This window comes from Archocentrus centrarchus, chromosome 11, assembly GCF_007364275.1.
Source record: "Archocentrus centrarchus isolate MPI-CPG fArcCen1 chromosome 11, fArcCen1, whole genome shotgun sequence".
Classification (NCBI taxonomy): domain Eukaryota; kingdom Metazoa; phylum Chordata; class Actinopteri; order Cichliformes; family Cichlidae; genus Archocentrus; species Archocentrus centrarchus.
Genome location: NC_044356.1, coordinates 21478590 through 21500910, shown reverse-complemented (window position 1 = coordinate 21500910; position 22321 = coordinate 21478590). Strand labels below are relative to the sequence as shown.

Sequence of the window (22321 nt, the reverse complement as noted above, 5' to 3'; positions counted from 1 at the left end):
GTGCTGTCATGTCAGGTTAGCGTCAGCTCTCATCTTCAGCTGCTCTGTCTGAATTTGTTCTCTGTCACTTCCTGACTAACATCTTAATTGTCTCTTCTTCTGTATGTGGGCAGCAGTTGGGCAGCGACGGCTCCCGCCCCATCCTTATCCAGGTGGCAGAGTCGATCTACAGATTCACTCTTGGCTCAGTAGCTGGGGGTGAGAGTCACGCCCCATTGGCTCACTGCATACCTTCACCCCACCATCCACCCATATATCAATCCATGCACCTACCTGCTTGCCTGCCTACCTGCCCCCCACCCCGTGCTGTCCTCATAAGAAAAGGGTGAGAGAGAGTGGACAATGGCCCCTCTATTGCCCTTTTCTTACAAGAGCAGCAGTCACTCCCCTGCTTAAAGAAAAGTGTTCCTTCTCTTTCTTGTTCTCGCTCAGTCTCTCTCTCTCTATCTCTCTCTCTTCCACTCACTCAGTCTCGCTCTGTCCTGTCTCATGCCTCTCTGCGTGCCATGGGAAAACCCTCCTGTGTGTTCTTTTGTACCTATATGAGTGATGAGTAGACAGACGTGACGGTGGGGGTGAAGGGTGGTGCCCAGGTCTTGTGTTTGGCTCCAGACACCCCACTGTTTTTCCTCCTCCCTTCCTTCATTCCTTCCTTCTCCTCCTCCTCCTTTCCCAAGGGAGACAACTTAATAAGGAGGTATGGGTCCATCATCCCTTCTTCTTCTTTCTCGGTCTCTCTCTAATTAAGCCTGTCGCCTTGGGTCGGTTCTTTTTGTTTGTGTCCGCGTGACAGACTGAAGACACTACAACTCAAAACACATCTTTATTAACATTATTCCCAAAGACTTCCCCTTCCTCCTCCTCCTCTTCTACTATTAAAGGGTCATTTCACACAAATTACCCAAACTTTTTTTTTTTCACCTTCCAATAGTGGTATCTGACAGTGCAAGTAGTTTTAGTTTTTTACCCCCCCAAACAGCAAAAATGAACAGACTTGGTACTGAAAAAACAGATTTTGTTGGCTTTAATAAATTGCTAAGTTAAATCTGATGAACGCCTCCAGTGTGTGTTTGTGAGATTTTGATTATTAGCATAAGCAGCAACTTCTTTGTAAGGTCACCTGTTCTACTCCTTTGTGCATAAGTTTCAGTTATGACATGACATTATTTAAACACTAACATTAAGATTAAAACATTATATTCGTTAGGTCAAGTAAGTCTTTAACACTCTGTCTTATAGCGAGTCTTTTAAGAATTCATTTATGAATTTCCTTCAGTCTTCCAAGCTCAAGCAAATTGATGACTGTGACAGTTTCTCTTAATCATTTTGTACATGCCACTTAATCATTGTGTATATGTGTACTGCATTGGGCCTCCTTTTGCCTTCAGAACTGCTTTTCTTCTTTGTGGCACAGATTCAACTAGGTGCTGGAAACGTTCCTCAGAGATTTTGGTCCATGTTGACATGACAGTATCACACAGTTGCTGTGCTGCAGATTTGTTGGCTACGCATCCATGATGTGAATCTCCCGTTCCACCGCATCCCAAAGGTGCTCTATTGGATTGAGATTTGGTGACTGTGGAGCCTGTTTAAGTACAGTGAACTCATTGTCATGTTCAAGAAACCAGTTCAAGATGATTTGAGATATGTGACATGGTGTGTTATCTGCCTCAAAGCAGCCACCAGAAGATGGGTACACTGTGGTCATAAAGGGATGGGCATGGTCAGCATCAATACTCAGGTAGGCTGTAGCATTTAAATCATACTCAATTGGTACTAAGGGTCCCAAAGTGTCCCAAGAGAATATCCCCCAAATTATTAAACCACCACGAGCTGTTGACACAAGGCAGGATAGAGCCATGCTTTCATGTCATTTTTAGCAAATTCTGACCCTACCATCTGAATGCTGCTGCAGAAATTGAGACATCGGACCAGGCAACGTTTTTCCAGTCTTCTATTGTCTGATTTTGGTGAGCCCATGTGAATTGTAGCCTCAGTTTCTTGTTCATAGCTGACAGGAGTTGCACCTGGTGTGGTCTTCTGCTGCTGTAGCCCATCTGCTTCAAGGTTGGACATGTGGTGCTTTCGGAGATGCTCTTCTGCATACCTTGGTTGTAACAGGTGGTTATTTGAGTTATTGTTGCCTTTTAGCATTCTTTGCCATTTTCCTCTGACATCAACAAGGCCTTTTCACTGAGAACTGTTGCTCAGTGGATATTTTCTCTTTTTCAGACCATTCTGTAAACCCCAGAGACTAGCCCTCATTAAATCACCTTTCATTTCCATTCATCTTGGCCATGTCTGCATGCCTAAATGGACTGAGTTTCCCTCATGTGATTGTCTGATTTGAACAGGTGTACCTAATGAAGTAGCTGTAAATGAGTGTAAATATATAATTCCTGATTGTCGTGGAATCCATTGAGTATAGCAGAATTACTGTGTCATGTAATCATAGGTATTGTGGGTAATATATTGTGATAGCATCATATTTAAGTCACTCTTTGTTTTACATTCCTAAAGGCATGGAGTCATAAAACCCAATTGAAATGCTGTATCAAAATGAACAACAACAAAATCCCCAACACATAATCTGCATCTAAATAAACTTGTCTTACACTCTGCAGCTGTGGGTGCTACAGCAGTGTACCCCATTGATCTGGTGAAGACACGCATGCAGAACCAGAGGAGCAGTGGCTCACTGGTGGGGGAGCTCATGTACAAGAACAGCCTCGACTGCTTCAAGAAGGTGGTGCGCTACGAGGGCTTCTTCGGCCTTTACCGAGGTCAGTGTGCATCTAGAGAACACTCAAATCTCCAGTGTTATTTATTCATAGTTTACATTCACATAATAGTGAAGCAACTACCGTGAGCAAGCCTATACTTAATAGAATGTGTGTTGTATATAAGTGATTCCCAAACAAGGAGTTCAAACACACCGGAGTGGTGAGATTAGGTCCACTATTAATATTATAAAGGTTAAAGAATTGAACACGCTTGAACAAGTCTGATGGTCAAAAAGTAAACATATTTTTGAAATTGCTTACCAAAAGCATGGTTATAACAGCTAATCGTATGGATGAGCAAAACTGTTTGGGAAACAATGCTTATTAAAATACAGTAGCTAGCTGCTCTAACTTTTATGAATAAAAGTTATACATTTAGATTAAGGGTATGCCCTGTACTTAAATTGTTAGCAAACAGTGTGGATTAACAGTTAAAATAGCAAGGTAAACATGCGGAAATTACACATAATTGATAAATGGGTGAAACTGGTTGCTTATAGAGAGGTCAAACAGTTAATTAACAAAAAAAAATGTGGAAATGGTAACCTGAGAGTAGTTCAGAAGCAGTTTAAAATGATTTTAGCTGAGCTTGTTTGAACATAAGTGTTGAGGAAGAAGGGGTTTCTGAAGCCTCAAAAATAGCATTTTGACTGCCTTTTTTCTTTTGGAGCCAGAGGTTAGCACATATGGATGAGAGGGTAGAATGCTAATTTGTTAAGTAACAACAAACATCCATAAACTGTACCGCAAGAGCAGACACAGATACCTGCTAAAAGTGCTCGGTAACAGACAAATAAAATACCAGAATTTCACAAAAACTGAAACATAAGCTTCTTGTGCTATTATTTGTCAGGCAATTCAATAAAATAAATTCTCCAGAAAGTATCAACATCACAAACATCACCCAGAAGTCCAGTTCAGTGACTCCAGTTAGTAGAAGAGAGGCCTAGCAGACAGATATTGTCTATAGGTGTCTGTATAGGCACATCTGGCCACACCCCTAATTTTACACCTTAGAAAAATCCAAATGGATATTTGGAGCTGTTCTGTTAGTTTTGAGTTAATGGTGAATGAGCTGGTACTTACCTTCCTACTCAAATTGAGCACTCAAAAGCACTCTCTACTACAAGTCTCATTCACCCAATCTCACACATATTCATAAGAGATTTTTTAAAATCTAACATTCGCACTCTGATGGATGCACTAGGGGCAACTTCAACATGCAGACTAGAGGAGCCAGGGATCGATCCAACAGCCTTCCAATTGGTAGATGACCCGCTCAACCACCTGAGCCACAGCCGCCCCAAAGTTTTATGAAAAGTATTCATAGACCCCAAATCTGTTTTTTTTATCTCACTGTAAACATGCTTTTTATTGCTGTTAAGAGCCAGCCCCAAGTGGCCACTACAGGAACTGCAGCTTTTGACTTCATTTTTCACCTCAGGAAGTTGCTGCTTAGTTGAGAACCCCTCATATACATTAACTAAATTGCATCACAGGCACCTTCCACATTTTATCAGTATGTTAAAAAACACTTTATGTAGGTTTAACAACCAGCTCTTTTCATTTAGTCAACACTGAAATAAATTGAATCCATCCCCAAAACTATAGGTTGTCAGGGAAAACAACTCACCGGCAGTCAAATCCACAAAACAGGTTTTTAAAATAAAGGAGGGGCTGAGATGAGAGAGTACAAAGAAGAATCGAGTTGTAGGAACAATAAAAGAGAAGGGAAGCGAGAGAAGATGAGAGAAGAAAAGTGTAGGGTGGACAGGAGGGCGGTGTGAGTTCACCTCTCTGTTGACCTGGCTTCTTTGAAGTGATTACCGGCTGGCTGGGGACTTTCAGAGCAGCACAATGAACGTCACACGCAAAGCCACATACCTTTAAGCCTGTTTCACGATGTAGTGATGTCTAGACCTACACACTGGTACAAACACATTACTGGCGCACAAGTATGTAGGCATGCAGCGGACTTCTTGGGCATGCAGGTACGTACATACCAGGGCACGACACCAGTAATGACTACCTGCCCTGCCTTCAGAAACTGCGGTTAGAGTGTCTGCATTGTTGGGGTCAGATTAAAGGAGGATTGAAAAGAGGTCTCCTGGAATGGTGGTGGGGCCTTTTAAAAAAAAAAAAAAATCCTATGATTTTGATTGACAGAAGTGGGCTCCCGAGAGGAAACTTGAATGCTTGAATTTCTGTGGGAAACACAAAGGCTATGAAGAGTGAAGTGACAGACACAGACAGGTCTGGCTCCAGATAGATGGCGAGACAGGTATCCTGGCACCGAAACTGTAGTTATGTAATGTAAGTTGAAAGGGCCTCCTCTGTTGAAACATTCTTCTGCAGGAAGAGAGGGGAATTAACGGCGTAAAATTGCTTTGTAGTGTGATGCTCGGACGGCGCAAGAAAGAAACACAATGGGGATAATTTTACCAAAATATATTCAGTGTACCTGTTGTGTGTATTCTGTATTCGTGAACACTTCTTATGAAGTCCAGGGTGGCCAAAACTTGCAACTTCCAAACTGGGTATATGATTTTGTGTGTGTGTGTATGTGTGTGTGGCCTCACTACATGCGAACTCCTAGACTCTGAAGTGTGTTTGTTACTTTGAACAAATGGTTGAGCATGTGCTTCTTGCCTTGGGACTGGGTAGGGGGCCAAGTTTCATTGTGCTCTGTTGTGATTATTTTGTTTATTTTTACCCGGCTCTCGGTTGTAATTGAGGTCTGCGTAAACTTTTGGTGGGTTTGTTTTATACTCTGCCCTTTTTTTTTCCTTTTCTGGAAGCAGTTTCGCTCACTTCATCCTCTCCTCACCCCATCTTTCTCTCTCTCTCTCTTGTTTCTACTCTGATGTCCCCACACTCCACATCAATAGATTTCATTAGTGTCTGGGGGATCTTGCACGATCAGACGCATGCAGCGGGAAGCCACACTTGATGTGGAACGTGGGGAAGTGGTATACGTATATATATGTATGCATGTGTGTGTGTGAGTAGGGGTACCACAGCAGTCTTTTTTTTCTAATCATCTTGTCGTTTCCTAATGATAGGTCTGGTACCACAGCTACTGGGTGTGGCGCCCGAGAAAGCCATAAAGCTCACAGTAAGTCACTGTGTTAGAAAGCGTGCAGACACATGCGCTCAGAATCATGAGGGTCATTTATCATTTTAATCTATTGTATGAATTTTAGATCACGTTATATAGCACACAAATACATACAGGCACATAGTTACTTTCTTAACCTTCCTCTATTTTCTGCATTGTAACATGTCAGTCATGGTGATGAAGAGCATTTATAGTGTGCAGTGTAACATTTGTGGTACAATAAATGTCATGCACCATCATTGCAGCATGTGTCAGTATACTTAGGTCCATAAGTATTTGGACAGTGACATAATTTTTGTAATTTTGCCTCTGTACACCCTCGCAGTCATTTTTAATGCACTGACCAGCTCAGCAACACCAAAAAGGCCCAAAAGACCACAGAAGACAACTACGGTGCATGACCACAGAATTATTTCCTTGGAATAGGAACACATTTCACAACTTCTAACCAAGTCAAAAGAAATCTTGAGTTGGTGAGCGTGTCATTGTCAAAGTCTGCAATCAAGAGACGCCTTTGTGAATGGAAATACAGAGGTGCAAACACTGGTTACACTCAGAAACAAGGCCAGATTAGACTGTGCCAGAAAACATTTAAAAAAGACTGCATAGTTCTAGAACAAAAGGAAAGAAATCTTGGGACAGATGAAACCAAGATGTACTTTTACCAGAATGATGGGAAGAGAAAAGTATGGAGAAGGAGAGAAACAGCTTGTGATCTGAAGCTTACCACATCATCAGTCAAACATGGGGGAGGAAATGTTGTGGCATAGCTGCCAGTGGAACCGGGCCACCAGTGTTTATTGATTATCTGAATGCTGATAGAAGCAGCAGGATGAATTGTGAAGTGTACAGGGCTATACCCTCTGCTCAGATTCAGAAAAATGCTGCAAAACTGATTGGACAGCGCTTCACGGTGCAAATGGATAATGAATGAAAGCATACTGCAAAAGCAACCCAAGAGTTTCTCAAGGTAAAGAAATGGGATATTCTTCAATAGCCAAGTCTGTTACCTGATCTCAACCCAACAGAGCATACTTTGTAGTTATTTAATACAAAACTGAATGAAAAGACCCACAAACAAGCAACCACTGAAGGTGGCAACGCCTAGCAGAACATCTCAAGGGAGGAAATGCAGCATTTGGTGATGCCCATGGGTTCTAGACTTCAGGCAGTCCTTGACTGCAAATGATTTTCATCCAAGTATTAAAAACAATCCTTATATTTAAAATTATGTTAATTTGTCCCCTTAATTTTGAGTCTCTGCAAATGGTAAGGTAGTGGTGGTCATGGTGAGGGAATTCCTAAACAGTTAATGCAAAAAGTTTTTGTTAAACCCCATGAATTAAAGCTGAAAGTTTGCACTTCGATCACACGTTAACGGTTTGATTTAAAATCCATTGTGGTGGTGTACGAAGGCAAAACGACAAAAAAAGTCATTGTCAAAAAAACTGCATCTGCTCATTATTGCTGAGTTCTAAGTTCTTAACTTCATTTGTGAACAAACAGAATGCTGTCAATATCAAATTGTGTGATTAAAATGAATTTTCTTGATTTTCTGCACATTCAGCTCTTTAATAGGTCTATATATTTATAATATTATCAGCTACAGCACCTTCTAAATTTGTGTTCTCAAAGTACAAATTTTGTGTCTCTAGGTGAACGATTTTGTGCGAGGGAAAACCAGACAGAAAGACGGTACAGTCCCGCTGGCTGCTGAGATCCTGGCTGGTGGATGTGTAAGTTTATAGATAGTTGTTACATTTGTTGTATTTCTACGTGAGAACGTCTCGGCTTGTTTGTAGGTTAGGTGAAGGTCAGGCACAACCACTTGAACAGGTTTTAGGTGTTCTATCAAGGAGCTGTTGGTGCCCTGGTAGCTCACCTGGTTATGTGCACACACATTGTTTTGCAGCTCAGTCCTGATCGCAGCCACCCTGTTCCTCTGCTGCTTCCAGCAGATCTTTTGAACATATGAAAAACTGTCAAATGCTCCCATCTGATGGCTCAGCTTGTACATTTCTACACATCCAATTAGTAATTTACGTATAGGCCATGATGTTTAAGTTGTTTTAATCTGCTTTCAGTTGCTTCAAGCTGCAAGTTTATTTGCAACCCACCTCCACCATAGTTCATCCTTTTATGCTCTGGGTTATATCTTCTGCCACTGATGCTCTGTTCTGTACGGGGTCTTTTTGCCTTGCTGTTGCAGAAAAAAAAACACTTCTTCTTAAAGGCAGATGCAGCACTGGGGTCATAAGGTAAATCGCTTTTGGGTATTTCACTGAAATCATAACTATTTCCTTTTAACCATTGTGCATTATCATGTTGTGATAAAGAATGTATATATATTATAGGTGTTTTGTTTCTACAGTGTATTGAGAGTAAAGAAATCTAATGAAGACAAAATACTAGACAGTGTCTGTTCCTAAATGTGATTCCTGATTGGTTAAAGTAGCGGTGTTTGATTATCATATCAACTGTAACAATCACTTGCCTGGAGTCACTTCAAAAACTTCTCAGAGTTCTCTTAAAGGGTGACAGGTCTCATAGCCAAATACAGTCAAAATACACATTTCAGTGTATGCACCCTCTGTCTCTTCAGAGTGCTCTGTGTTGGAGTGATGCTGCACAGTACTCAGGCGGTGTGTGTGTGTGCAATATTAAGGCAACACGCATGTCTTAACTAGGCTGACAGTTGAGCAGACAGACATGGACTTGTTTTGGAGTCCAGCAGTTGCTGTTTGTTGATGGAACCTGTACACATGAAAGAACAAACACACACGCTGTGCACAGAGGTGTGTGCATAAGGAGTATATGGGGGTGCGCGCGCGCACACACACAAAGATTGACAGCTGCTGATACCTGAGTCCCCCTTACTCAGTTTGTTACCTGCTCCCCCCTCCAATCATGGGTTTTGATCACTGACCTGCCAAAGTCTACCCCACCTCACCCCCAGTGCATGTACACACACACACACACACACACACACACACACACACACACACACACACACACACACACACACACTCTCTCTCTCTCTCTCTCTCTCAGTCCTACAAGGCTGGCAGCATTAGCCAGAGCAAATGAAAGAAGGTCTTTCACTGAACCCTCTTTTGATGTTGATCACTAAAGCAAAGTATTTCAGGATACACAAGTCATTATGGGTTTAGCTCCACTCAGGCACATTCAATTGACCTTATTAGTTCTGGGAATATATCTTAGAACTCTTATGGCACAGTACATTTGCTGTAACTTACATTTTGGATAGTGATTTTCTTTTGTGAAACTGTACAGGAAAGTAAATATACTTAAGAAATGTTCTGTGGTGTCCTGGGTGTGAAGAATAGCGGTTGGATTTTCTTTTTTTCTTTTATTTTTAAATAACTCATATGAATTTAAAAGCAGAACCATAAAAGGCGCAGAGAGAGGGGAGGAGGATAAATGTAGAGGAGAGGAGTGTGGATGGATGGATTTTTCCTCTTTTCCTCCGTGAGCTGTCGTGACAGCTCCTTTCATCCTGGCTGAGGCCCCGGTGTTAGTGCTGGCACTGCACTCTGCGTGCCACTTTATCTTACACACATACACACTCACAAACACACACACACACACATACACATGTATGGCTATCTTTATGAGGACATCATGCATTTGCTAGCCCCTTATGCTAACCTTAACAACTCAGTGGCTTACCCCGACCCTAACATAATGCTAAACCTAATCTGAACCCTAAAATCAAGTCTGAACCCTCAAACAGCTCTTTGAAGAGGGGTGAAAAAGTGTTCTCACTTTTCCATTTTGTACACACACACACGCACGCACGTACACAGACACACACACACACACACAGACGTCAAACCCTCCTGAACCCTGTTTTAGCGAGGCTCCAGCCACAGCACATGAAATCTGTTTATATCATTTGGTAGCTGTGAAAGTGTTGGTTTGGACCGCGGCGTTGGTCTCAGATTCACAGTCTGTAAAAAAGGAGACGAGAGAAAGAAAAATAGAAGATGTGTTTGATTTACATGAAGCAAACTTTTCATGTCTCAGTGTCTCTGTCTTTATGTCCTCTGTTGTTTTTTTTAGGCCCTTCTTGCCTTTTCTTGCTTTTCTCACCTCACTCCTCCTCCTCTCGCTCCCTCCTCTTTTCTTTCTTTAAACCTGCGGCTCAGCACCATTAAGCTCCGGTGAAGATTGCCAGTTTCTAATGATTATTTGGTAAGAATGGCATGCTCCGTTTACCGAGCTGGGTGGATGCTTATCTGGCAGTAACTGGCCTGCATTTCAGGACTTAAGTTACACAAAATACTTGCTGGGTCATTGCTGACAGGAGGAGTGGGGCTGTTTGTTCCGATTCATTGTAAATGTATTACGGTTTGCATTTGTGGTTTTTAATGAGTTTCTTATTCAGGCCTGACGTGAGTTATGAAAACATTATCAGTGAATCTAACATGCACACGCCCCAGCCACAAATGAAGCTGTGATTATCATTTAAGGATGGTGGTTAATTTTTTTTTTTTTTTTTTAAGCTGGTGCTAATCTCCTGTGTAAGTGCGTGGTTGGCATACGTGTGTTGTGTTGATGGTGGGTGGGTCCTCAGACTTTACTAAGCTCTTTTTCCAGCGCATACACACGGCCAGGAGCCGTGATCCGTGCATAAGGTGCTGACGTCCCAGGTTTCCGTGGATCACCTTGCCTTGTAATTACCTGGGAATCATCAGAGGACCGCCGACGCTGTCACTCCATAATCACAACCCTCAACCTCTCTGCCTCAGTCTCGACCTTCCTTCACTTGTCTTGTTTTGACTGCTCCTCTTCTCTCTCTCATTAGCTCCTTTTGTTTTTTCGTCTGATTCTCTATTTTCTGTACATTTCACTCTTCTTCAACAGCCCTGCCTGTTCTCCACAGTTATCTGGGAGAACCTGGGGGGGGGGGTTCGACAGCACCAAAAAAAAAGAAAGGAAAAAAAGAAAAATCCCGCCACTCCTTTTTATCTCATGTTGTCAGATCTAATTGTCAGCTCATGTCTCTGAACAGTGTTGTTGTTTACCCATCTCAAATAAACAACATCTCTATCTCCTCCATCTCCAGTCTCATTTGAATCCAATTGAAGCAGCCAGCACTACTAAAGGGCCGGGGCCGATGGCCTCTTAATGCTTGCGCTATTAGCCAGCATGTAATCAACTGGGTTATTTCCATAAAACAAGTCATAAAGAGTTAGCTGTGAGATGCAGCAGCACTCTTGCTATTCACAGCCTCTCTCTCTTGGTCTGGAAGGGAAGCTGTAGCCCATTATTCTTTGTGTTGTTTAAAAAAAGCAGCTGCACACACCTTCAATGAGACGATTATAATCTCTGTCTCTCTCTCTCTCTCTCTCTCCTCTTAAGCAGTACATGGTAAAGCTTAAAGCCGGGGGACTTATAGCAAAATGCTGCCCTCGTTGCAGATTGCAGCTTCCCGTAAGGCAAGAGGTGACAAGCACAATCCATCATTCATAACGATGCAAACGAAGGAGGGGGAGAAAGGGAGAGAAACAACAACAAACAGACCAGGCCTATTTAAGACAGAAATGGCGCCATGGCAACCGATTGCTATCTAATTGCGATGTGCCGCCCTTTTGCGTGTAGATACGGTAACCACTGGCAACTGTAGGCAGAGGCGGACGATATTGGACAAGATGAGAGAGATCATTTTGAGAGCAGGTCAAAGCAAGAAACAGGGAGAGAGTCAGAGAATCGGTGAAAAGGGGGAGGGGGGGAAAAAAGGAAAATACAAGTCAGGAAAAAGCCCAAATAAAAAATCTTCTCTCCATTTCTAAGTATCACAGAGCATCATGGAAATGCCGTCATGTTCCCGATCTGCACAGTTAACCATTTGTCTTGCCCCAACTCCTTCAGAGCAGCTACCTCTTATGTACTTAAAAGCACTGCTGACCAGAAAAAGACACAGAAACCAGCCTGAACTTGCTGCGGTGGTGCTACCCTCCCCACACAAGTACAGGTTTGGAGGCTGATGTGAAGCGAGAGGTTAGAGCGAAAAAGAGAAGTCAGAGTCCCCGCAGGGTCTGGGTGATGAAGACAAACAGCTGACAGACTCGCGTGCATCAGCTGGATTTTCCTGGTACTCGCCTCCTCTCCTTCATGTTTGTTTTGAAGCTGGTTGCTGAGGCTGCAACTTTGCTAAATTACATCATAAGCCAGATAATTGTAGCATTTCTTCTCATAATGATTTATTTCAGTGTGTTATGTTAAAATAAAAAGTGGATCTAGGGCAACACTTGAATTCTCACATTAAACACAGGCAAAGTTGTCATTGAAATTGGGTTTAATTGGCAGCAATTAACATGAGTGTTTCCCGCTTTCTGAAATTCATTTATTTCTGTTTTCTTTGTGTCCCCTCCCAGGCTGGTGGATCCCAAGTGATCTTCACAAATCCTCTGGAGATCGTAAAGATCCGTCTACAGGTGGCAGGAGAGATCACGACGGGGCCGAGGGTCAGCGCTCTGTCGGTCATCAGGGACCTGGGCTTTTTTGGGCTTTATAAGGTGGGAAACACTGCTGCATATGTGGATCATTACACATAAGACAAGTTCAGATCTGCACTACATTGTAATATGTACTCAGTAACACATGTTGCTGAGGACATATTTAAGATCACAGTGTAGTTTATTTGGACTGGAAACTAAGCTGCGTACAGCATGTATGTACAATCTTCTGGTAGCTTAGAGTCTGAAAGTCCCTGTTGATGAGAGCTGTGACAGCATCATATCGTCTTGGTTTTATGTCAGTCTGTCGCAGACAAACCTACTCTTTCTTTTGCTTCCACTTTTTAACTCGTTCTGTCTCGTCAGGTTTACTGACAGCTGAAGCCTGTGTGTAGACTGGAGAAATGACCTTTAAGTAGTTGAAAATTTGTTCATTGTAACACAAGATTACGAGATAATTTCCAAGACTTGGAAATAGGACCAAATGCAGCTTTTTTTTTTTAATTTAAAACTCTTGTCTTCAAATACAGTTGAAAGAAACATAAAATTCAGCCTACAGTGGGTTTTTTGTTCCTAGATTACTCTGCAAATAGCTGTATCCTTCCTCTTTCACTGACCTCACAACTTCACAACAATCCATTAAGGTCTTATCGCTGTTATGACTAAGTCATATGTGATTTTTCTATTAACTGTTGTTCAATTATACACATTACCTTACCCCACATTGGCTATCATTTAAATTGACAATTGATTGTGGTCTGTTTGAGAACCAGAAACAGCACAATTTATGCTAAAAGCTGTATTTAACCTTAATTGCCATAATTGGTATTTTTCAGTGGCTCAAGGCTAAAAATTATAGTGTACTATTTGAGCATATAACTTATTGCTAATTTAGCAATCTTTGTTGTATTACGAGTATGTCCTGTTTTATTAATTACCAATCTTGTAAATATTTAGACTTCTAACATGGGCTACTTGAAGTAGTGAGATGTTACCAGAAAGACCTGGAGGAACCAGCGAACAAGCTGTGGCTAATGCTAACATTAACAGCTTAACTGGCTTGACAAGGACATTAGTCCCGGGGGTGAAACAGAGCATGGCTAATTGAGTTACATAAATAAGTCCTAATGGAGCTTGGTGGGAGAGATTCTGCCTCAACTGTAAACGCAATCAACTGTGAAAATGCCAATCTAATACCTGTGGTTACATTAATTAGTCATGTTTTACTTCAGTAAGATGACAAATTCTTTTTTGTTTTGGTGTAGTAAACTATTTTTCAGATATAGCTTTAGGGCAGAACTGCTGATTATTTATTGCAGCGGAGTATTGCTTTTATATTTCTTTTATTTATTTAAATGAATCGTCCATGCCTCTGCTGCTGTGGCAACTTGCACATAAACCTTTGGGCTCTGTTAACAAGGCTGTAAAAGACCGTCTCGTCTCTGTCTACCTGTCGCTATGTTTGTGTGGTAATTTATGACCGTGCTGAGGTGTGCGTTCACATAGATTCTGTCTCCATTCACCTGTTTGTGAAAATGCCGCCAAATGCATGCATGTGTTCATGCTCGTGCACATACTTAATTGCATTCGTCTCCCGGTGCACAGAGAGGAGACAAAGTGCATTGAGAAAGCAGTAGCTGTGTTGGCGGCAATAGTGGTGGTGGTGGAGGAGAGGTGGGGAGGAGACGCGCTCCAGCCTGCAAGCCCCAGACGGGCTGGCTCCGGAGGGGCTGCACCCAGGCACAGAGCTGCCTTTGTCAGGGTAATTATCCTGATGCTCACCCTCAGCTGGTGGAGCTACTGGTTGGTATGGTTACTAACGCTCTAGCGCCACCATTCATCACTGGGGGAAGTTGTCACTGTAGGGACAGCAAACCAGGTGATGTTCCATGTATGTGAAGTCACTATATATCACATTACTTGCACATAACATCAGAGCTTTTAATTTTGTGCTAGGGCCTGGCCGATATAGGATTTTCAAGACCGATACTGATACCGATATTTGGTGAGTTTAAAATCTGATTTCTCTGGCATTTGTGATGTGTAGTTATTTATGAGTCTGTACTAAGATATTATGACAATTCAATTTAATTTATGGTTAGAACAAGTTGTGGATTTGTGTGGACATGTGTGTCGACAACAGGGAAGTGGCAGAGTGCCTTCTGGTGGAGAAACTATGCAATATCAACACTCATAACATAGTTGGTGGGTGTTTCTACCTCTTACATGCCGATACCAATATATCTGCCAATTGCTAATATCTGCTGATAATATTGGTCGACTGACATATCTGTCAGGCTCTATTTTGTGTGCTGCTTAATTAAATTTCATCTCAGCATAAAAGTACTGCTGTAAAAGAACTCATAATCTCTACTCTACCAGCGCATTACCCAACACCATAACCCTGATATTGAAGTATCTCATCCCAGTCCCTGTGACGCTGCTTGTCTGTCCTGCCTTGATAGAATCTACAGGCTTTCAGCAGCCACTCGGGCCCCAGCCAGGAGGGACAGGCAGACAAGCAGTGCCAGAGGAAAAAGAGGGAAAGAGATATCCCAGGTATCTGCCAGTCCTCTGTGTGTGTGTGTGTGTGTGTGTGTGTGTGTGTGTGTGTGTGTGTGTGTGTGTGTGTGTCAGGGAGTAACGAAAGGATTATCCCATGGGAGTTAAATGAAGCCTATCCAAAACAGGGAGACTCTGCCCAGGTCTTTAAACACCTTCTGTTGATTGTAGTTGCCGTGTCAAAAAGCTGGCAGTAGGCCAGCAGGTTTGAAATACAACAGGAAACTCTATAGGGTTGATGATATAGTGTTGTTTACAGTGGCAGACAAGGAGCCATCTTCGCCAGCCAGTCTGCCTTCCTCTGCTTTTGGAGCCGCCCCTTCACCTGCCGCTGAGGACACTGATCGTTTGCTTACGGAGAGACATGAATGTCTGTCATGTTGTGGTCCACATTTCACTCTGCCTCAGAAGTTCCAGGAGTCTTTTGGAAGTAGTTTTACTGGTGGTAATGTCAGTTGATGCTTGAATATCTGATTTGTGAACAGAGTGTTTAATTTTGTGGCTAGAAATGGCCATTTATTTTCAGAGACCTTGGCCAGAAATCAGTGTTTAAATCCCCAGAGCTTCATCACTCTTTCTTCGCTCCCCTTTGTGTTTATCCTTGTCTTTGTTTTCGCCTTCTGAACACTCAACTTTTAATCCAGTGTTTTGACTGAAAGTATCCCACTTACTGTCTTTTTAGGGTTCCAAGGCTTGTTTTCTGCGGGACATCCCCTTCTCAGCTATCTACTTCCCTTGCTACGCCCACATGAAGACTTACCTCACTGAGGAGGATGGAAGGATAGGCCCAGCTAGGATGCTGTTTGCTGGAGCTCTGGCAGGTAAAGTACTTCATCCCCTGAAGCCTTTATACTTCAGTATAAAAAAGAATAATAAACTAGTTTCAAGTGTAAAAAGGTAAAAAGTAGTTTGCAGATAACATTAAGAAACTAGAATCCTGAATTAAAATAGAAAGTATTGATTCTTTGTGCTCTTTGAACCTACTGTATATGTAGTTTAATCTATTTTAATCACTGTCAACAGAGCAAATGAGTTCTGAATATGCAGTTTGTGTCATTCGGTGCTACTGATTGTGAAAAAGTTGGTTAAGATTTGTTCTGTTTTTTTAAAGCAGGGTTTAACTAGTGCAAATGTGCTGCATTAAATATAAAATAAATAGATTTATATACTTCAGGTTTGGACACACATGTCCCTCTGATGACTTAACCCTGCATTAAGTGATATTTTTTTTGTGCAGTGTGTTAACCAGCCAGTGTCTGATGTCTAATGTTTGACTCTGAAGATGTAGTGTACAACTATATACATCTACATCTATACGTATATACTGTATAGTATGCACTTACTGGCCACTTTGTTAAGTACACCTTTTCAGTTGCTCATTAACACGAGTATCCAATCAACCAATCACATGCCAGCAGCTCACCTTTGAGATGTGATGGAACTATTTCCAGCACTTTGTTGACTCTATGCCAGAACTGAGGCAAAAAGGCAACCCAGTACTGGCTGCAGGTTGGGATGGATGTGGCTCAGGAGATAGAGCAAGCCGTCTAGTAACCATAAGGTCATTGGTTTGATCCCTGAGACCTCCAGGAGCTGGACATACACTCATGCAGATTTCTATGTGCATGTCAAGGTATCCTTGGGCAAGATGGTGACCATCAGAGCATCTTAGATGAAGTTGTGTATGAATGTGTGTGTGAGTACTCAGCTAGAGTAGAAAAGAGCTATGTAAGTGTACCTAATAAAGTAACTGGTGAGTGTATATATTAATATAGTATAACTATGTATTCTAGTTGCTTTAAAGTGGTAAAATAGAACTGTTGGATCACCCCTTGTTTGACCAACATTATAACCAGGTCTGTTGCAGTACAGCTTACATTTTATTACCTGCCATTACCCATTACTGTTTGGATCTCGAATAGTATGTTTTATGCAAGTTCTCTGCAGGTCATTTGTTTAGTCTACACAGTCCCATGTTGCATTTTAATAGCTTAGCCTTTTAGTGTTTGCCCCTGGCTTGAAATCCAGTGCTTTGGCTTGTAAAATAACTGACCATTCCAAGTGAGCCAGAAAGGCTAAAAGCTTCAGTCCCTGATGCAACGTGCAGAGCCCTGATGTTTATGAAATAAAATCTTTGGCCGTTTTGAACAAAATGTGAGAGCAGGTTTCACCCCGCTCTTGCCTGAGACGTCCGCAGGCCTGCAGTAACTGTAGCAGAGCTCGGAGCTTGGAAGCCAGGCTGCCTCTGACCACAGGCTCCATGGCGGTAGCTGCTAATTAGAGCTCAGTGATTGGGGACTGGGGTTTTTGGAGCTGTGCTGTAGGGAAGCGCCTCGGTTGCCAGCCAACCAGGCCGGCATGAAGGCTTTTCAATCTTCATATACTGTACACACACACGCGCACACACAAACACACGCACGCATGCACAAAAATCCTTGGGCATGCCATTCGGTTAGGAAGCAGGGTGAGCAGTCCTGCTCTGTCTGTAGGAGAACAGGAAGAGCAAAACAATCAGGGTTTAAATATTTAATTTACCCTTAATAATAGCCCTGCCAAGTTGAAAAGCTTTACAGTATTGGTATAAAAGGCTTAATATTTATTTTGAATCCTCAGAGATGTGTCAGCAGCACTCTTTTTGACGCAGACGAAAGACAACATGGAAAAATCATAAATCCTGCCTCCCTCCCGACTTTTACTTTCTCACCACAAGACTGGCAGCCACGGCTCACAGACCGAAACGAGCCTCATGACTTCTTTATTTTTTTCATTACTTTGACGCATTTATCATCCCTCTTTCACATATATTTATCAGCGGTTGCAGCATTCTGGCAATTAGTGTTTTATAGTCAGCACAGGAAATTGAATTACACGCTCAGTTTGTACAGCATTATTTTAGCTAGGCATTACTCTGCTCTGTGAAGAACATAGTGTGGGCCATCTCCAGCTCATATTAGCCCTTTATGGGATAAATATTGGAGGCAGGGGATCTTGGCCAAGCTGTGGGGTATAAGAAATGTCCATGTTGTTCAGTTATGGTACTTCTGGCTTTGTCACCGTGAAATATGGCAGGAATATTAATGGCTTCCAAGCAGAAATTTGTAATGTTTTAGTTGAACCTTTTTCCTTTTTTTGTTGACCAGGGCACTCTTTTGAATCATTTTTTTTTTCATATCAATTGACTGATTTTGATTTCAAGCTACTCTACCAAGTAGAGTAGCTCTACGAAGCAGAGTTGGTTATTGTAAAGAAGCAGGAAATGTGCCAACAACGGCAAAAATTAAGCTACACTCACACTATGGAAAACAGTGGTTGGCGACCCAAATAATTGCGACCATGTGCAGTGAACTTGTGATCTTGTTGCCTTTGACATGTTTGCTTCGAAGAGAGGGACCAGGTCTGCAAGCGACTTTGGTGCATCGAACCAGCGATAAAACATTGATAAGATGGAGTCAGTGTGCAATTGATTGGAGTCAAGTTGGCATGCAATTTCTTTGTGATAATATGGTAATTAACTGTGGCAAATTGCCAAAAATTGCAAATCTGTTGTCATCTGAATACACAGAAATTAAAGTAGTTATATTCCCTGAATATAACTACTTATATTCAGGGTCCAGCCAGAACCTCATAGACAAACAGCTGGCAACCAGTTGGGTTGAGTCCCCTACTGCCAAGAGAAGTGTGTAAAAGTATGATTGAAGCACAATATTCAACTGCAAGGTAATGGAGCTAACAACATGCAGTCTGGTTACAACTGTAAAAGTAAAGAACAGTGTCTCATGTATCCTTTGTTTTAGATTCAGCACTGCAGAGTGAAGGATTTAGTGAATGGTAAGCAATGGACCAAACCACTGTGAGCTTTATGAAGAGTCTTTTTTTTCAAAACTTGCATAGTTAAACTTTGCAAGGGGTTTCAGTGTACATGTTAATATTATTTAACATTATATGGTTAATTTCCAATGATTCACTGAGGTAGACACTTTTTTTTTCTTCTTTTCAGAAAAGGTGTCTTTATGGTCCCTCGACCACCCCTAGTGGCAGGTAATAAAATTTCAGGGAGGGCCGGGCCCCCTTTAGCTACACCCCTGCTGTTTGTGTGCATATATTATGTAGAGTTTTTTGCAAACAGAATGCTGTTAGTTAAGAAAGACTGAACATTATTGTAGGGTGTGTGTGTGTGTGTGTGTGTGTGTGTGTGTGTGTGTGTGTGTGTGTGTGTGTGTGTGTGTGTGGCAAAATCTGGACAAAACACTGAAAGACTGAGACACTGTGTTGGGGATTTGGTTTGCTTACATTTTGTAGAGATAAATTTTGGATAAAGTTCTGTACTCGAAGGTGATGTTTTTTCTTTACCTGAATCGAGGGTCTTCGTATAATAGGTGTTTATTTATATATATATATATATATATATATATATATATATATATATATATATATATATATATATATATATATATTCAGATGTCTCCTCTCCTCTCCTCTCCTCTCCTCTCCTCTCCTCTCCTCTCCTCTCCTCTCCTCTCCTCTCCTCAGTTCAGTGCAGGTGGTCAGTCTCCACTGGGTGCCAGTCGGCTACCTAATGCTGAGTTGATCAGGCTTGCTGAATAGCTCGTTTTCCCGTTACAAAAACCAAGAAGTCAGAGTAAATCGTCAAGAGGGCAGTTGATGGTAATGACCAAGCCATCAATGATTGGGCCCATTCATGAGTGAAGTGGCTGGAGTGGGGGCCTTGCAGTCACTCCCTTCAGTCAGCCAGTCACTTTGAGCGGCACACGGGGCACAGTGTGCATTGCTCTCATTACCGTCCATTGTCTGGCCCCTTTCAAACGGCTGTAGAAAAAGTGGGAGAGAGAGGAAAGGAAGAAAAAAGGTAGAGATTAAATAATGGCTTCGATTGGTTGATGATGAAGTGATAGGAGCTGGCCCCTACTTGTGTATGGTGTATGTATGCTGCAGACATACTGCAAGATGGTAAAGATCCAAGATGACGTGTTTTAGAAAGGGGAACAAAGACGGCTAAAACCACTCAATAAGATGCGTTTTCAAAGATATGCAAGATTTGCCTCAGTCACTGATGGCTGCTTTCTGCACATCATCTCATTTGTTTGGGCCTGATTTCAGATTTTGTGCACTCTGTTTAGACTCAAACACATTTGGCCCCTTTAGAAGAGGCATCGCACGGCTAAAAAAAAAAAAGCTCCCGCATTCTTTCTCCAGGCATGCCGGCGGCCTCTCTGGTGACCCCAGCAGACGTGATCAAGACCCGGTTACAGGTGGCGGCACGTGCAGGCCAGACCACCTACAGCGGCCTGATGGACTGCTTCTGGAAGATACTCAGAGAAGAGGGGCCCCGTGCTTTCTGGAAAGGAGCTGGAGGTACACTCATGGAGTCAAACATCATGTTTTTTTTATAAGGATGTGTTCTATTAAAAGCAAATCTGGTTACAGGTTTGTGTGAATTGTCTTTATGAATTTAAGTAACCAAATTTCAACCCCACAGCTCGAGTGTTTCGGTCCTCGCCTCAGTTTGGAGTGACCCTGGTGACCTATGAACTCCTGCAGCGCTGGTTTTATATCGACTTTGGAGGACAGTAAGTTCCTTCACATAAGCTCAGTGGTCTGTTTCAACTACACAAAAACTTCAAAATTCCACTAATCTGCCACTGAGACAATTTCTTCCTCCCTGAACCGCAGGCACACGGTAATGTCACTCAGACCTCTGGATGTGACAGTTTTCTCAAGTACACGAGTTTTTCCACACTGTGATCAGCACAGGCAGCACCCATTTGACCCCTGCATGTAGTTTCCCCACTTCTAGGACTGAAACAGGCTCATTTCCCTCCTCGCGTAGGCCACTGTCAGGAATAATTCACTCCTTCTCCAAAAGTGCTGTGGGGAATGGAGCTGGTCGCCTCCTTTAATGGACAGCAGACACTGTGCTGCACATGCATGTATCAGTTGGACGGCTTATTCGTTTTCCATGTAGCGCTCGCTCTCCCTGTTCGCACACAGTGACACAAAATCAGCTGCAGATTCCAGTGAATATTCGCTGCGGTTTGGACCCGAGCGGATCCTTTTGCTGTCTGTGTTGGCAGCGATTCACAGAGCGCGGCGTGAAATCTTTGAGGGAGTTGATTTAGTTCTGCTCTCAGGGAGAAGTGTTCAGCCATTCCACTTTTGATTTTTCTATTAAGATGTTTATTTCTGTGGGGAACAGCGTGTCGAATGATAACATTAATTTAAGATTTAATAATGATGATAATAAAACCCCTGTGTGTTAACAGTTTGCAGTGTTTATGTTGTTGAACAGCCCCTTACCTCCATTCTCCTCCATCTCTCCCTCTCTTTCTCTCTCTCTCCACACCACAGAAAGCCGGCTGGCTCCGAGCCCACCCCCAAGTCTCGGATCAGCCTGCCGGCGCCCAACCCCGACCACATCGGAGGCTTCAGGTTGGCCGTGGCCACATTTACTGGCATCGAGAGCAAGTTTGGACTCCATCTCCCACGCTACATGGTGGCGACGGCAGCGGCCCCTTCCAGCACGAGCTCCCCCTGAACCTCCACTGGTGTATGCATGTGTGTGTTTGGGGGTGGGGGAGCTGAACTGTTTTTCATACATAAAGCACCGAGACACCATGAAGTCCATTTAGTTTTCACAGTATTTTAAGTTATTTTGTCCTAATTTTTATATAATGGAGTCTCTATGTGAGCACATGGATTAGCAAGGTAATTCTTATAGGACTCATGCAGTGTTTAATTTACAGTCTTTATTATATTACGTTTTTCATACATTCCAACTGGTACATAATATGCACAAAGCAGCAGTAGAGCTTGCAGAAATACACTTAAACTTTTTCTTTAAATATCAATGGCTACTTCCTGTTGCAGCTTTTTCCAGTGTCTTCCTTTTGTTGCTTTATAACCAAAAGTACATTATTCACATGATCATATAGCAGGCTCCAAAAAAAAAAAAAGAGGCTCATACAGTAAATGTGGTACTTCTGTATATATAAGAAATCCAGAAACATATTTTCATATGTATGAGTTGCTCTTTCCACTGTGTGTTGATTTACGGTCAAATGTATCCAGAATATGACCAAAACATACTTGAATGTAAAGGCGCAGCGTAACGTTGTGACTGCACATAATGTTTACTGCTGTCAGATGTTTGAGTTCAGGTCTAAATGTACGCAGATGTGTAAATATCTGGAGTTCTGCGGTATGTCACGGCTCAGTATTTAAACTTGTACAGTGCAGAGAATGTAGGAGCTACATGTGGTGTGTAATAATTGTGCCTTACTGAACGTATGGCAGCAACATGTGTACTGAAAGTAAAGAGACACTTATATTAGTAAACCGATGTATGCCGGAGGTTTTAT

The 22321-nt window shown here is 42.3% G+C and overlaps 1 protein-coding gene across 2 annotated transcripts in view; it reads left to right on the top strand.

Annotated features, from left to right (window-relative positions):
• The window catches only part of slc25a13 (solute carrier family 25 member 13), a 51148-nt gene extending 28850 nt beyond the window's left edge, over positions 1 to 22298 (top strand). Inside the window, exons 10-18 of one of the 2 annotated variants that reach the window (XM_030740682.1) lie at positions 114 to 198; positions 2625 to 2783; positions 5846 to 5898; positions 7557 to 7637; positions 12303 to 12443; positions 15628 to 15766; positions 20160 to 20318; positions 20443 to 20533; positions 21312 to 22298. In XM_030740682.1, coding sequence (XP_030596542.1) covers positions 114 to 198; positions 2625 to 2783; positions 5846 to 5898; positions 7557 to 7637; positions 12303 to 12443; positions 15628 to 15766; positions 20160 to 20318; positions 20443 to 20533; positions 21312 to 21498 — 1095 coding nt within the window. In that variant the 3' untranslated portion in view covers positions 21499 to 22298. The remainder of the gene's footprint in view (positions 1 to 113; positions 199 to 2624; positions 2784 to 5845; positions 5899 to 7556; positions 7638 to 12302; positions 12444 to 15627; positions 15767 to 20159; positions 20319 to 20442; positions 20534 to 21311) is intronic. The other variant, XM_030740683.1, reaches the window with a different exon arrangement.
• Positions 22299 to 22321: the final 23 nt, after the last annotated feature.